Source organism: Electrophorus electricus, chromosome 5 (assembly GCF_041902795.1).
Source record: "Electrophorus electricus isolate QZ-2024a chromosome 5, ASM4190279v1, whole genome shotgun sequence".
Taxonomy (NCBI): Eukaryota; Metazoa; Chordata; class Actinopteri; order Gymnotiformes; family Gymnotidae; genus Electrophorus; species Electrophorus electricus.
In genome coordinates, this window is record NC_137501.1 from 2,319,669 (window position 1) to 2,335,930 (window position 16,262).

The window sequence follows — 16,262 nt, forward strand, 5'->3', positions numbered from 1 at the left end:
CATAGTCAGCTATAGCTAACCTAACTGATGATAATAATAATGCAGTGTTCACCCTTATGGAAATCATGTTCTTTGTTAAATCACTAAATAGTGTTGCTGTGCCAATTTGTGTTTCGGCTAAAGCACTGAATCTAAAAGTTTACTTTGTTGCAGATTTCTTGAAGTCTCTTCAGTTATTTGAAAAAAAAAAGGACCTTGCTCAGTAAAGGCTTGTGAGGACAGTTGTCATTTATAGCAGAACAGACCTTGGAATTGGTGCAGTGTTATAAACTGAGATTATATTATATGAATAGGTTTTTAATAAATAAGATAGACGTCTTATTTAGACGTCTTATTTCTTGCTTCTATTTATATATATTATCTTATACTGGGATTTTGAACACAGCAATTATTCTGATAATTGTGTGGTTATTTATTTCGTTCGACTGAATGAATTTAAGAAAGAACGATCAAATTGTTTTTTAAATATTTTCTGTGGTACATCGTCTGACATACAGTCGAAAACCGGATGTTTAACACCGATACTACAACCTACAATTGATGTCTGTCCCAATCGTCTTATACCTTCGTGTACTGTAGGTGGCAGTAGTGCGTATAAAGTGTTGCACTGCAGCCGCCCTCTTAACTGAGCGCAGAAGAGAGTATGCGTCTCTCTAACGTGGAGAGATCAAAACAAGCTGTTATCTTCAACCTGGCTTCGTGAAAATGCGACTTATTGCAGGTAAAAGCTCACGAATCGCAATGTGTAGATGCGCGAGTTGTTATTGGCATCTCCTTGCGGACTTTATGGGCTTTCTTGTTTTAGCTTTAGCTACGTGTGTTAGCTAGATGGCTAACAGGCAGTCAGTTAGCACGCTGAGTTTGAATAATGCTGAGGAAAGACCAGTTTGAACATGCGTTTCGACCAGTGCCAGTTTACCCCCAAACTTCAAATAAGCCTCAAAGAAAATAACTCTGGGGGCTGGCACAGTCATCTTGCTTTTGCCAAGCGCTAGTGTGGATGTTGATCCTGGGTTCACTATAAACCGCCTCAGAATAAGTGCAGGTTAGTTGCTTACGGTAACGTGTGGCTGCTGTTTACCAGGTTTACTGGCGATGAACCAGGTTAATGTCCATAAAACTGCCTAGATGACTTAGTTAAGGTTGCGGCTCGTATTATTGCTTACAGTGGGTAATGTTATCAAAGAATGAAGCGATTAGACTCCGTTTAAACATTTCGATGAATTTTTTTCCACTAACGCACCGTTTCGACCCAATCAGTCTTTTAGACGTTTTTCACCATTACCTTTCACATGATGGTCGATTCGCTCTCGGTTTAACTACAAATTGTACGGATCGGTATTCTTTGGTTTTAATAGTTTTTTGCTACTTAATATTTTCTTTTAACAGAAATGTGAGGTAGGGATGTCCTTTTTGACGGCCTTCGTTGTTCTGTTAAATGTATGATATTCATGTAACTCAGAGGTTTTCCTCGGCATACATCTGTGAAAGTCAAAATCTCCTTAACATTTTATTTACTAAAATATTCCTTGCAAGTCAAGGCTTAATATACTTGCTTTCTCCACTATCATTCATGGTAGTTATTAAAAAAGGTCCTCAGTAGTCTAATAATGGCTGTTATACATTGTAGGCTTTAATCTTATAATCAAATGCTCCTTCCCATTTGATGATGGCAAGGTTTCCTTCTTGAAGTCAGAGGGTAGCCCTGCCTGCCTGTCTTCTTATGACACCACATCCTGACCCTGCTAAAGTAAACCACTGCAGGAGAAGAGCCAGGCTGCTCGAGATAGAAACGTAGCCCTGGCTGCGTGTCAGTGACTGGGTGAACTCTTGAGTACCACACAATGAGCCAGTGGAAGAAATGATGGTAGAGATGGTCCTTAAGAAACACTACTGGCATAAAATTACTTCACTAAATGCTCAAAAAAATCACCACTCCCACCTTAAGTTTGAAATATGTGCCTGCATATGTAACATTTAAAGTTCTGGTAGAATGCAATAAGAAGCTCTGCATTTTTTTTAAATTGTTCACATCCTGGTTGAGTCCCGTTACCAGCGCTTAACAGATTTTGGCTTTCAAAGTTAACCATGGACGCACTTCATCTTATTTCTACTCAGAGTTGACTGACTTTCTTCTTGGGAATATTAACCGTCTATTCTGGAACCAGTATCTGGGTATCCGATTGAGTTGAATCAGTTTCTAGTTCAGTTAAAGGTTATCTTAGTAGTATAAATGCAGGTTTCTTGGTCTCAAATTTTTAATGTAGTGTCTTAAATTCTCACATTGTGGTGTTTGTTTGTTTTTTTTTTTGTGTGTGTCTGAAGAGGTAGAAGCAGCCTGAAGTGCACAAGTCTCAATACCACAAACCCATGGTCATGGGGAAAAAGAAAGGAAGGAAGACCACCTGCTTACTTACTGAAAATCTCCAGAAAGAGAAACTGCAGACAGATATGGACAGTTCCCTCATAGAAAGTTCAAGACCAGAATCATTCACAACCAGTTCAGGAGAGGCTAGAAAGAAGCAAAAGAGAGTGAAGAATGAGGACTCCAGACAGCACACTGCAGGACAGCAGCAAAACAGCGAACTCAGAGAGAAGACTAAAATAAAACATGTTAGGAACACTCATAGTGGGAAGGAGCCTTCAAATGAGACTGACCACCTGCACCAGGAAGACGTAGATGAGGAATTGGGTGAAAAGGCTGAAAAAACGAGAAAAAAGAGAAAAAGAGATAAGCAGAGAGAGACAGAAGACAATATAATGTATAAAGTATCTGTGAATGATGCTTCAGGGAGAAACACAAGAGGGAATGTTACAATGGAATTGGAAAACGATGAGGAAAAAAGCAACAAGAAAAGTAAACGTGTTAGAAAAAAGAAAAATACTAATGCAGCAACATGCGGAAATTCCAGCGATGAGACTGCTAACGCAGCGCAAGGGGCACAGACAGTGGCAAATGAGAGTGCTCAGATGTCGGAGAACAAATGTGGTTGTAGGGTTGGCACTCAGCCCTTTAAGAAGAAAAAAAGAAAAAGAGACTTGACAGATGTTGATGCAGAACTTCTGGAGCAGCTCAGAGAATTTGTGCCCAATATAGATTCAAGACCACGTCAGGATATTGTTAGAATGATTAACTGTGACTTGTCGAGGTATAAGGAATTCAAGAGGAAAGGTAAGCTGAACGCGTAGATGGTTTGACAGTGTGTACTCTAATGTAGTTTGTGTCTTGAGACAAACGTAGTTGTACACACCTGTTTCAGGGGAGACTTAAGTTGCTGATCATGAGTTTGATGTATTTTCAGGTATCGTCATGAATGGTGGAAAGTTCACTGTCAAAGAAAATGAGATGCTGAAGAAGAATGTTGAAGACTTCATGGCTCTTACTGGAGTAGACAATCCCACAAAGCTCTTTTTTACTGATCGCTTCAAGGAGGAGTGTGCACAAATCAAGAAGCTTAAAAAAGTGCACAAGTTCTTTGAGCGCATATGTGAGTGAACTATTGTCTGCTATCCATGACCTCTTTACCATTTTGCCTACAGTGGTAAATTTGAATTGTTTGTCCACTGTAAACATTTCCAATATCCTTCTTCACAGCAGAGGGAATTCCAAGAAGCTGTCTTTATGTTTACGCCCGTGGGAGAAAAGTCTTTGATGCCCGCAATTACAAGGGCCCGTAAGGCAAATTTCAATTTTCTTTGTTTAGGAGAATGTCTACATTTGACCAGAGAGCATCCTATGCAAAATGGAGGTTTACCAAAACTACCTTTCATTATCAATATTTATTGAAAATCAGTGCACTTTTATTAGTTTTTAACATTCGAAACGGTGTAATTAAGCTTAACAGCCCATTTTGATATTCCCCATCGGTCTCGCATGTACTTTTGTAAAGTTTTATAGGTAGTTTGGGTTTTTATATTGTTTTATACTTTTTCTGCCCAGGGACATTCTACTTTGTAGTCTTTTGTTTTGAAATAAAATGGTATTTTTCTGTATTGTATATAATTAGAGCTCATTAGAATCAATATATTTGAACATTGAAAATCATAATGTAAAAAAAAAAGTCCTAATAATCCTAGCCCTAATTATTAAATATTATCCTAATAATAATAATAATATCCTAATAATTCTAGCCCTAATTATTAAATAATACTGAACTACATTGACTTAATTTTATTTTTTTCTCTTTCCAAGGTTCACAAAAAGAGAAATTAACACATTGCTCAAGTTGCACACGTTACATGGAAATAACTGGAAGAAGATTTCAGACTTGACTGGTCGAAGTGCATATTCACTCCAGAAGCGTTACTCTCAGCTCAGTAAGTAAATGTCCTTAACCGTTTTGCCAAAATGGGAAAATCGGTGAGTTCGGAGCGATGCATTGCCATCATCCGGACCTCCTAACATGTTGGTTTTTAATGTAGCAACAAAGGGAGGGCCGTGGTCCACAGATGAGCACCAGAGACTTTTAAGAGCTGTGCGATATTACATAGTCAGGAGGTACCTACCTGGAGCCACTTATAAAGGTTCAGCTCGCGTGAGCAGAGAAGTGCTGTACAGACAACTTCCCTGGACGGATATTGCCGCCAAGGTGAAAACGCGCTCATGGACCAAGTGCAGGGAGAAATGGTGAGACGATGATGCTCACTTTGTTGTTTCAGCAGTGAAGAGGCATTTTTGTGGCAAAAATATTTTTTAATAACTAGTGAATTTCCCCCTTGCTCTTCTCCAGGATGTCAGGCTTACCTAGGAGAATGTCTTCTGAGGCTTTGCACACAAACAAGAAGAATGAAGAGGTTAAAGTCAAACTCATAAAAGCGTAAGTACAATTTATCTATTTAAATCAACTGATTAAATTTAATTGCATTTTTAAATTTAATTTTACCTTTTAAATTTTTAATACATTTATTTCGTTTGTAGTTTCTTGAGGTGATAGATCTCAGGATGTAATAAGCTTTATTATTTAATTCGTCTGTCTTTTTGTAAAGCACTTTTGAATTACACCTGTGTATGAAAAGTACTAAAGTATGGCTTTTCCATCCATCCCAGTCTGTATGAAATGCAGGTGGAGGATATTGCCTTAGTCAACTGGGAGGACCTGACTGAAGTCATCGGGTAAGTATCGTGTCTACGTGCATGTAACATTACACATGGCTATCTTCATCCAACTGAATGGGATATTTTGCTAGTATTTCACAATAGCTAATCTTGACAGGTTTGGGAAGTTTGTTAGTGTCTTCAGCACATCATGATGGAAAGCTTAATCTCAAGTTACCATGTATTATGTAATGTTTATCGCAAAGCCTCCATTTCATGATATTATTCTGATAGTTTGTAGTGGACTTGGACAGTCTGTGAGGTGTGAAGTGCTTTGGTTATTGGTTGCACTGTAATCTGGAGTGGGATTTCTGTTCTCCGTAGGGATGTTCCTCCAGCATATGTGCAAAGAAAATGGCACAAACTAAAAATTTGTCATGTTCCTCGTTGGCAAACCATGTGTTTCGCAGGTAAGATACTTGCTTACTTATTCCTTTAATTTTTTTTTAAACATATGGATTTAATACCTTTACTTTTCTGCCTTTTGTACTTTCAATAATGTTCCTTGTATGTGTGCAATTTGTTCTTGTACTGTGGAAGTCATCATTGTAGAGCAGGCGTGGGATCTAGAGCTCCGTATGTGGAGCCATATTATGTATGTATGTGTGTTAAAGCAGAGAAATATGTAACGCTATACTTCTGGAATAATTTGCGCATGACCCATGCTTTAACACGCTTGATCCAGGAGAAAGAACCAAAAACTCTTTGTTTCAAAGCAGCAATGCTTATATAACCCAGCAAATGTACTTTTCCTTAAGTTAAAAACTTCTGAGCACACTATTGTGTGCTGACGTAGTATTTAGAAACGCCACAAATACATGTGAAACCAGAGAAGCATCAGTGGCACTGGGTGAGTGCAGCGATAAGGACACCATGTTTGATTTTATACATCTGTTAATCGTCCACCAGACACGATCGACTTTCTGTATGAAAAAGTCCTACCCCGCCTCGAGAAGGAGCTAAAGAGCTATGAGGATGATGAGGATGATACTCCGCCCAAGGTAAAACAGCAGGAAAGCTTCAGGCTCTCTGACATCTTTCATGACATTGATGATGATGGTAATGATGACGACGACAATGATGATGATGGTGGTGGTGGTGGTGGTAAGGTGAGGAGGAAAAGATAAAGAAGAACCCCAGCAGGAAATGACTTGGATATAAATCACAGCAAATGGGGCTCAGACTTTTTAAATCTACTTCTGTACTGAAGAATATCCAGTGTTCCATGAAGATGGAATTTTACTTAGATTCTGGGAAAAAAAACTTGTGCTGATTATATAGTATATTTTTTACTGTTATTTCTTTTGTTTTTGTGAATATTTCATATGTAACATATATAATTGATATGATAATCATTTTAAATGTGGTAGATCGACAAACGCTGACACTCTGTACTTGTAGCACAATAAGTGTTATAAGTAAGAATCTAAAAATTAGATGAAAACTTTTCAGTTTACATTGGCTCATTTGTAGAGGAGTGCTGCTTTTATGTGATCATTTATTTTTGATGAAGAGGGAGGTAAGAGTTAAATACTTTCCCTCTTCGATGCTCTGGAAAGTTTATATACGTTGATTTGTCATTGTAAAACAAACAAAACCCCAACATATCTTGTAATTCTTTTTTTCTTTATTTACCTTAAACATTTATCTACTATAAATTGCAGTTCTAAAAATAGTGTAGTGTTTCAATATTCTGCTTTTGGGTGTTATTTATGACTATGAATGTATATTTTTAAATGTACAAATTTTTTAAATGATGTGCAAGTCAGACCATATTTGTAAACAGTTCACATGCAATCAGTTTTCAACGGGTAAGGAGAAAAACAAAGTTTGCTGTAATTAGCCACCTCTGGATGGTATGATTGGTTTGGATCCTTAGTAACGTTATTATTGCATCCTGACACCTATTCAGCAAACCCCCAAATGATGTGTGAATTGTACAATATTTAATGTACTGAGCTGTTGCCATTGGGATTGTTGAGGGGTCAGTGCTGTAGTATAGCCATGGCACGTTCTCGAGTGTCTGAGCTCAAGTAGTTGGGGGTCCCAGCTGAGGAACCACCCGGTGAAGGTGGGTGGCTCAAGTCCCTGCTTAATCTTCATGATAGGTTTACGGCATTTAGCAGATGCTCTTATCCAGAGTGACTTACAAAGGTGCTTTGTCATTTCCTCATAGAATACATCCTCACCAGTAGAGTAGGTTAGAGTCCAATAAACCAATGAACTAGAATACTGTAGAAATACAGGGATCAGTGCTGATGCCTAGCAGTACAAAATACATAAGCTCTGTCTTACACAATAAGTGTAATAAACAATCAGTACTAGAGTTTGTTAGACGGTGTAATAAACAATACCCTACAATAAGTATTAATTTAGTCAGTCAATATAGGAGCAGGGTCAGTTGTCATTGAAATATTTCACGAGTGGGTGGATCGGTGTATTTCAATGTACTGGGCAGCTGAGGAGGCAATAGATATGGCTTGAGGAATGGTACTTCTAGAGTAAATAGCAATAGCTTGAACACAGTTGCTCATTGAAGAGACCTGATTGCTTTCTAGTAACATTTAAAAGTAAGCTGTAAAGTAAATTATTATAATATTAACACAAATCTTTCACATTACTGTAGGGCTAAAAAGATTTTTCTCTTGCAAAGTTACAAATATCTTATGAAAATTACATCTTTTAACCTGATGTCATGGCCTGTTTTTTCTTCTTCGTTGGCATCTTTTCCAACCCAGACAAAGATCTTAAAAGCAAAGAGACATCGGATAGGACGTGTCCTGCCTGAAACAAACTGGTTTGTACTCATGATTCCATGTGTTAAGGATCATGGCGTCATCGGCAGCAAGATCTTGAGTCATCCCCCCCCCCCCCCCCCGTACCTCCTCAATCTGACATGAGACGTTTTAGGGGTCATATTTGACTAACTAGCATGGATTTGTGGGATGAAGTAAGTAAATCACTAGATTTTTTTTGGACACATTAACCTCTTAGACTAGAAAGCTATTGGTATAGCATGCCTGGAAACCGTAAATAACAATAGCAATACTTGGTCTTCCCTCTGAGAACTGTCCAACAACTACAGCAGTAAGCATAAAAAAGTAAGGCAGTGTAACATCTTACCGAACATTTGTGCAAGTAGGAACACGTGGCTACGCTAATGCTTAAAACTGCTCAGACTGCTGCCATACCTCGCTCTTCACCTGTCACTTCAGGAACTCCCACACCAAAAACTGCACTAAGCTGTTTAGTGCCGTGCTTCTCAACATCACTGGAGCTTTGACCCACCCATAGCACTGAGCCCGAGGGGGTTCACCAAGACGAAGGCGTCTACATCAACCTTGGTGAATGAAAAGGTGCATTAATCTGATGCGTTAGTCTATAAGAACAGAGCTGGAAGTGGCAGGGCAGTGGGAGCTTAATGGTGAAGGTACTTGACATGTAACCAGAAGGTTGCTGGTTCAAGTCCCACCACTGCCAGGTTGCCACTGTTGGGCCCCTGAACAAAACCCTTAACCCTCAATTGCTCAAGTTGTTCTCAATCATAATTGTAAGTCACTTTGGATAAAAGTGTCAGGTAAATGTAAAAGAGGTGGAAATTTGCAGCCTCTGATTGTCCACCTTTTCTGGAAGTACCACCCTTATACACCACTGTTGGCTTTTCCCAAAAAATAATCATGAGGTGGGCAGGTTCTTTGCCTTGAATCACTCAGACCCACAGCATTGAAACATGCTGGCAATTATTTACTATAATTATTACTTTATCGTTACATATATTGTCTAAAGCTTGATGAGTGGGTCGTATACAAGCAGTTCCCATACTGTGGTTTGTTTGAAATAATTTGGGTGTTTTTGTATGTTTAAAGTTTATATTCAACGGCAAACTACACTTTGACTTAAATGAATTTACTCAAAACACTTCCCGGCACACAATGACAGTTGCGGCAAGCAAACCTGCATTCTCCATAATTTATGGGGCAATGAGAGAGTTATACCAGCATGTAAAGGGTTAACATGCAAGTAAACAATATGCCAACACCTGTATGATATCAAAATGCTTTGCCAAAGCATAAAACTCAAGAAATTATTTATAAATTATGACATCAAGGTGGCATGAAACTATGTACCCAGGGGTTACATACACATGCATGGAAATCTAACATATGGTCTCTAAAAAGACAGGAAGCTCCCTCCTCATCTTGACTAAAGTCCTTTCCCTGCTCCTGCCTTTGCATTTTATATATATATATATATATATATATATATATATATATATATATATATATATATATATATATATATATATATATGCATGAAGTATATTCTTTCACAATTCCATTTTTATAAGTTATGACTCATTCTGTTGTCATTTACTCAAGGGATTCAGTCATATATCTAAATAATGGTGCCAAATTACACTGTTAAGTGACCCTGTCAGATAATGTTACTTAAGACTGTGTGAAATTTGATGCTTCTCATTTAAAGTTTACCCATTCTCCATGATACTGGTTCATCTGTTAAGGTAGGGCTGTGACTCACCAAATGTAAATTATATTGCCCCGACAACCCCTGTGCTGGTAGCTGTACTGGATGATGTAATTATCTCCACCATAGAACTGTCTTTAGGTAGAGGGCTCAACCTCCACTTTGTCCAATCCCTCAATACGCCAAATTGTCAGAGACACAACTAAAAAAAGGTTAAGTATAAAGATATACTGTGTAAGATTTTGAACTTGTGAAATTGGTTTTGTTGATTGATAAATTGTGAGGGATTATAAACGTCATCTCTCAGTTAGCTTTTGTCTATTTCGTTGTATTACAGTATGCATCGGGACAGACACCAGAACACCTTAAATGTTCCTCTTGACTTTTTAAATATTTAATGTTCAGCTTTTTTCTGTATCCCCTTCATCCACCACACCATGCTGAGCTGCCATGGCGCTCATGTGGCTTTGAGGCATCAAAGGGCTCTCTTAATCTTGCCAATCTTGTTGGACATGTATGCTTTTCCCATCCCTTCTGTCTGGGCCGCATTGCACCAGAGCTTAAAGAACTGCTTGAACAGAGGAGTGTCCCTGTTTTCAGGCAGGACCTGAAATCTGGACCTGGATGTGTTTTGGGTAACCCAAATTCCTCTGCTGCCTTCATACCTGCCTTCCTCCCCTCTTGACTGGTATCTTTACCTGCATTTGGCTCATTAATGCTTTATTAAATACATTTCTAGACATAAAATAAGACAGGAATTCTTTAAACTGTCTACATTTTCCCTTTCTTTGTTAAAGGATATTAAACATGACATACAATTAATGAGTGTTCTATATGGCTATTTTGATTGTCCACTTTCACATAAGATAACAAGAATCTGCTTTATTGTGAATAATATACCATGGATCGCTGTTTCTAAGCGATCTTTTTTATTATTGAAGACTGTAAACGGATATCAGGTAACATCATTGATATCAAACTGAGCAGAAAGAGAAAAATACAGGAAAAAAAAATACTGAGACAAATGTCACAAAATACACTTAGTCCTTCGTTTTTAGGACACTGCAATTACCTGTGATGGAAGTCAGATTAGTGTGTGCTTTTAGCAGACTAGACAAGTAATTCAGGATGAGCAGAGGACAAGACACCGAACCGTTCAGCAGAAGGGACCGTCACGCAGGGGTGGGTGTGTGTGTCTGTACAGCGGGTTCCCTCCCTCTGGTGTTTCCTCACTCTTGTTCTCAGGAGCGGATAATATTTCATATTCATTGGCTAATTAATGAAATATTTTGCATTTCCAAAATGTACATCCGCAAAAAAACATGTTCCTACAATCTGAAAAAAAAAAAACAGTTTTAAATGTTGGACTATAAGACACGGGTCCTATGGCACTCCAAATTCGGATGATTTGTAATATCTTAATTTGGAAAGCGTGGATAATCGCCGGCGTCGTGGAGCAACTCTGTGTAATCACATTCAGAAATATGACAACAAACAAACACAGCGGGCTGCAGCTGTTATAATGCGTTCATACACGCTCAATGTTCTTCCCATACAATACAATACAATACAATACAATGTAGCACTTCCGTCCTTTGCGTGTGTGCCGCCCTTCTTCTCCGGTAGAGGGCGCCTGATTCAGAAAGCGGACGCCATCCGTGCGCAAATCTGCCCACATCTCGAAGAGCCGGCTTGAGCTGTTATTTTAGGTAAAAGCCTCTAACATCTTCTGCTGGACAATTATTGATCGGAGAGCGACACTTTTTGACGCGGTGTCACATTCTTATTTTAGGGCGACCGCTATCTTAGCGTCTTTCTGGCTTGCTGCACTGGGGGAGGCTAGCTAGCTATGGCTAAGATAAAATAAGCTAAGATGTTCCTAGCAAAACGGAGAACACGGAAACGACCGTGACACTGTTTACTGAGGTTTAAATTAAGACGAATTCGGTACCCGAACCGTACATTACTTGATTAAACTCTTCCCACTAGATTGGCGTGTGAACCGGGTTCCCCAGCGCTTGTCACGACAGTCTTACATATCCTACACATTGAGTCAGCTAAGCTAGCTAGCTAGCGAGCTAATTGGAAGGCAAATCAGATCGACTGTAAGCGCCAGCTCGCATCACACTCACTTAAAAATATCTCACATAAAACCGAGCCGTCTAACGTCAGCTGTTTCGGTTGGCTCTTTGCCTCACTAACTAGCTCATACGATGTCTTGTTGCTTTTGTAGAAACGTGTAGTCTGCTAGCTAGAGTATTTGATTGCTTTGTCAACATGTCCACTAAGGCTAGCTAGGACACACCTGGCTGAACGGGTGTCGGTTTAACCTGAAGCTCGATGTTCTCTAATCCTCTGGAAGGATGGAAGGATTATAACCCTCAGAACCAGCTAATTGGGCTGATGCCTGACAAAAGCAACATAAAATAAATAGCTTTTGATATTGCTGGCAGTGGTGGTACTAGCTAGCATTCAGCCCACCCATTGTTCAGTGGCAGCGTCCTGGTTTGTGTTGGTCCTCAAAACTGTAGTTGAATTTACCCCTAATTTATTTTTTAGGACCAGAATGACGACTGCACCATATAACTATTCCTATATTTTCAAATACATCATTATTGGTAAGTGACCACCGTCATTGTTTGGAAGCTATCATAATCTGAAAGTGTTCAGATTTTGCAATTTCGTTTCAAATATTTACTAATTCCTTTAATCTTTAAAGGTGATATGGGGGTTGGAAAGTCGTGTTTGCTTCACCAATTTACAGAAAAGAAATGTAAGTAGTCTCAGTGTTAAGAGATCACAACTTTACAGCACGTCACTCTCATAGCACAATACACCAATACAAGGAATCATGCCCCATTAAATCAGAGCTAGTTCTTAGTTCAAGGCAACCCATGAATATTAATCCAGTGCATTATTTTAAGGTTTTGTCATTTTACCACGAACCACACTTTTTATGATATCATTATTTTATTTTATTTTATTTTTTTTGCCATTATCAGAATTGGACAAATTTATACATTTGAGGTTGATTTGCCACTTCAAAATAAGTGACTTTGTTGAGCGTTGCCTGTTCTGAATCAGTTATGGCAGACTGCCCTCACACAATTGGAGTGGAGTTTGGAACGCGGATAATTGAGGTGAGCAGTCAGAAGGTGAAGCTCCAGATTTGGGACACGGCGGGGCAGGAGAGATTCCGCGCCGTAACCCGCAGCTACTACAGAGGAGCTGCCGGCGCACTCATGGTCTATGACATCACCAGGTAACGTGATTTTCTTTTAACATTATTTAGGGACAGATCGTCTTTTTTGTCTAATGCTCAATGCATTGATCTAAATTAATCCGAGTCGCTCTTTTAAGACATTTTAAGTATAATTAAAGAGACGTAAAGTAATGATAGTGAATAGATATTTAATACTACTCCATATGAAGCGCACTCTGATACATGGTGCTCTTTGTCTGCAGGCGAAGCACGTACAACCACCTTAGCAGTTGGCTGACTGACGCAAGGAATCTCACCAACCCAAATACAGTAAGTCCTCAAGCTCTGTTTTAGGAGTTGTTTTAGTAGGCTTCGTTGTCTCTGTATTGAGTTGATGGAAAAAAAAACTATAATGAACTTCCAGGTATATAAATAATATGCATGTGACATCTCCGTCTGTGGGAGTCACTGGGGTTATGCCCACTGAATGGCACTGTGACTGTTCAGTGTGGATGCTACAAAAACATTTAAAATGGGATAGGGCTATTGTGCGACTAACTGTACAAATAGATTCAGCAAGAATTTGGAGCTATCTTTTTACACACTGCCAAAAGCTAAAGGAAAAAAGATGGTTAGCCAAGACAAAACCAGTCGAGACAGCCAGAAAACTTTGTAAATTTGGAAGATAGCTATACTTGGAACAGAGAAACATTAAATATCATGATGGCCACAAGAATTTATATGTCAAATTTAATGGTGACATTGGAGGAGAGGTTGCTTTGTCTACACAAACATAAATTCACTTGCAGAGTGACAGTATTGTCTATGAACAAAATAGGCCTAACTAGTTTACTGTTTTCTATTTAAAAGTTGTAATAAAATGCAAATACTTTTACAAACCTGACCACATACAACCAGAATATTCATGTGTCAGTGTCACTTTAATTTGACCAACAATCCCACCTTGCCGTTCAGCTAAGTTGCTTAACGTGTTTCCCCAGCATCAAAAAACATGTAGGCTACATATAAATGTCAGGAAACCCAATCCCTGGCCACTTGTTGATGTCCACTGGTTTGTTCTTAATTTGAATGAGTCGCTGTGAAGTCCAGCTGCCTTCATTTTAAGCAGATAATCGCTTGTTTCATTCCCGGTGCGTTATACCTTTGCGCGACTGCAGTGGCCGCAGTGGTGTCTATGAACCACTTCTGTTCTAAGTGCGATTGTCTCCAAAGGTGATCATTCTTATCGGCAACAAGGCGGACCTTGAAGCCCAGCGAGACGTTACGTACGAAGAGGCCAAGCAGTTCGCTGAAGAGAACGGTACGGAAGAAAAGTTCATGGCATGGAATAGCCCGTCGTTTGCTACACGTCGTTTATTAGATTAAGATGGACAGTATTGTTTGCCTAATTTTTTTGTGTAATGTCATGTTTTGCCATAGGCCTGTTGTTCCTTGAGGCAAGTGCAAAAACGTAAGTCCCTCCCTGGATATTCATCTGTTAGTAATACATCCACTACCGTTTGTGTTTCGTATTTGAAATGGCTGTACCATAACTTGGGCACCCATCTGAGTTACACTCAGTATGTTTGTCATTTGAACAGCGGTGAGAATGTGGAAGATGCTTTCCTGGAGGCAGCCAAGAAGATCTACCAGAACATTCAGGACGGCAGCCTGGACCTGAACGCGGCCGAGTCTGGGGTTCAACACAAGCCCACCGCCCCCCAGGGCGGCCGTCTCACCAGCGATGCACAGCCCCAGAAAGAGGGCTGCAGCTGTTAATGACCATGGAGACTTCTTTCTTTTCTTTTTTTTCCCTCTTCCTCTCTCTCTTCCCATAATCGTCCCTCCAGACCCGCACCACGACCTGTCTTGTCTGCCACTCCCTCTCTCTCTCTCTCGCCTGCTGTGCGGTTGGAGTCTTGGGGCTAGGGCTGCTCTGGACGATGGAGGGCTAGTGCAGTCAGCTTCTGCCATTTACGTCTCTTCTTTCCAACGCGCGCCCCCCCCCCCCGGTCATGTTGCCTGTTTGTAACGTGCACACACTTGCAAGAGAGAGTCTCGTCCACCGAACACTAATCTAGAAGGCTGATAAACTGAAAGGTTTGTCAATTACTGGAGTGGTGTGCATAAGTGTAAATGAAACATCTCATGAACAGGAGCTGTTTGAATATTGGGATAATTTAAATCAAATGAAAATTTTGATATGTTATTCTCATTTAAATGGAAACAAAACCTGTGTAGGCTGAATCTGGTTTTAGAACGTGCTTGAGAGGAGATGCATGATGAACTGTTATTGTACATTTTGTTAAAAAGAAAAATGTTAATTGAAAATATTGTACTGTTTTAATTAGGATTTATGCCGTCACAAGTAACAAATCGCCCCATATTTATCTCTGTTTGTCTACTCAAGACATAATATACAAGTACTATACAAGTATTGTTAAAATCCAAATAGAAGTTCCATTGTAAAAAAAAATTAAAAATCAGATGTTCTTCAGTGTGCTTCAGAAGCAAGATGTAGAATAAGACAGAGCAGTGGCAATATATTGAAAGGACACATTGAGTCCATAAGAACACTTTTGCACATTAGTTTTTCAATGGCTTTGAACTCCTTTTATCTTCATATTAGTCTGAAGTTCATCACCTGAGAATTTCAGCTTACTTTAAATGGTCACCCTGTTTCGTCCTTGAAATGTTAACATTCCCAATGTTTGTCACCTCAATATTAGCAGAGTAAGAAACAGACCAATTGTGACTAACTCTGTCAGAGAAATACAGCTTGGCACTGGCAAATACTCCATGCCCTTAAGTCAGCCTAAATTCAGCATATATTTTAACTTCTGTTGCCTTATGATTAGTTTCTGATTTAATGTTGTTTTTTCCTATAAATACTTGCTTGGTCTGTAAAATACAGTATGAAATTTAAAAAAGTAACTAAATTTAATGCTAAAGCGCATTAACCTTAAGCTTTTGAACCCCTTCCTCAACATTCCTTTAGTGTACACACAACCTTTTCCACAGTGAATTGGGTGGGTTTGGGTTAGCGTGCGAACTTGTTCAGCAGGACCTTACACTGAACAAGTTGGTTCATCTCATCCCTAAAAACAATCAAGTTTAATTGACCTATGAAAGGAAAATTCCTGTCCCCTAAGGAATGCATGTTCCATATTCCAGTGATAGACATTTGAAGGGGCTCAAAAGGCAAAAGGAAATGCTTCAAAATTTTTCTATACATTTTGAGTTCCAGTGAGATTATAAAAGTATGTATGTAGTTGTTTTGTTGTAAAGTTTTGGTTTTTTTTGGAGGCCATTTTTCATTTCTCATGTCTCAGTGGTAACCTATATAACCTTCTGCTCTGAAACTGAGGTATGTCTTCTGTAAGTGACATTTGTTTGTAATTATGTTAATAAAGACAATACTGTATACTGTCTTTGACAATATATATTGGAAATCCCAATAAGAACTGAGGGGGAGGACGG

General features: G+C 39.1%; 2 protein-coding genes across 2 annotated transcripts; both read left to right on the top strand.

Annotated features, from left to right (window-relative positions):
• Window positions 1-604: 604 nt before the first annotated feature.
• On the top strand, window positions 605-6,852 carry LOC113573042 (transcription termination factor 1). Its single transcript, XM_027003067.3, has 10 exons — window positions 605-721; window positions 2,326-3,172; window positions 3,303-3,488; window positions 3,596-3,674; window positions 4,193-4,317; window positions 4,423-4,627; window positions 4,731-4,817; window positions 5,048-5,113; window positions 5,420-5,505; window positions 6,005-6,852. The coding sequence occupies exons 2-10, from the start codon at window positions 2,371-2,373 to the stop codon at window positions 6,220-6,222; spliced, it is 1,854 nt and encodes a 617-aa protein (XP_026858868.2). The 5' UTR covers window positions 605-721; window positions 2,326-2,370; the 3' UTR covers window positions 6,223-6,852.
• A 4,339-nt stretch (window positions 6,853-11,191) lies between these two features.
• On the top strand, window positions 11,192-16,206 carry rab14 (RAB14, member RAS oncogene family). The gene is made up of 8 exons (XM_027003081.3): window positions 11,192-11,289; window positions 12,140-12,198; window positions 12,300-12,353; window positions 12,665-12,842; window positions 13,046-13,112; window positions 14,016-14,103; window positions 14,223-14,253; window positions 14,384-16,206. Exons 2-8 carry the CDS (start codon window positions 12,147-12,149, stop codon window positions 14,559-14,561), a joined length of 648 nt encoding a protein of 215 aa, XP_026858882.1. The 5' UTR covers window positions 11,192-11,289; window positions 12,140-12,146; the 3' UTR covers window positions 14,562-16,206.
• The last annotated feature ends 56 nt before the right edge of the window (window positions 16,207-16,262 follow it).

Coding starts and splice junctions, on each gene's coding strand:
- LOC113573042 (XM_027003067.3), top strand. CDS start 2,371: ATGGTCATGGGGAAAAAGAAAGGAAGGAAGACCACCTGCTTACTTACT. Junction 3,173..3,302: donor TAAGGAATTCAAGAGGAAAG/GTAAGCTGAACG, acceptor ATGTATTTTCAG/GTATCGTCATGAATGGTGGA. Junction 5,114..5,419: donor GACCTGACTGAAGTCATCGG/GTAAGTATCGTG, acceptor TGTTCTCCGTAG/GGATGTTCCTCCAGCATATG.
- rab14 (XM_027003081.3), top strand. CDS start 12,147: ATGACGACTGCACCATATAACTATTCCTATATTTTCAAATACATCATT. Junction 12,843..13,045: donor ATGGTCTATGACATCACCAG/GTAACGTGATTT, acceptor CTTTGTCTGCAG/GCGAAGCACGTACAACCACC. Junction 14,254..14,383: donor CTTGAGGCAAGTGCAAAAAC/GTAAGTCCCTCC, acceptor TCATTTGAACAG/CGGTGAGAATGTGGAAGATG.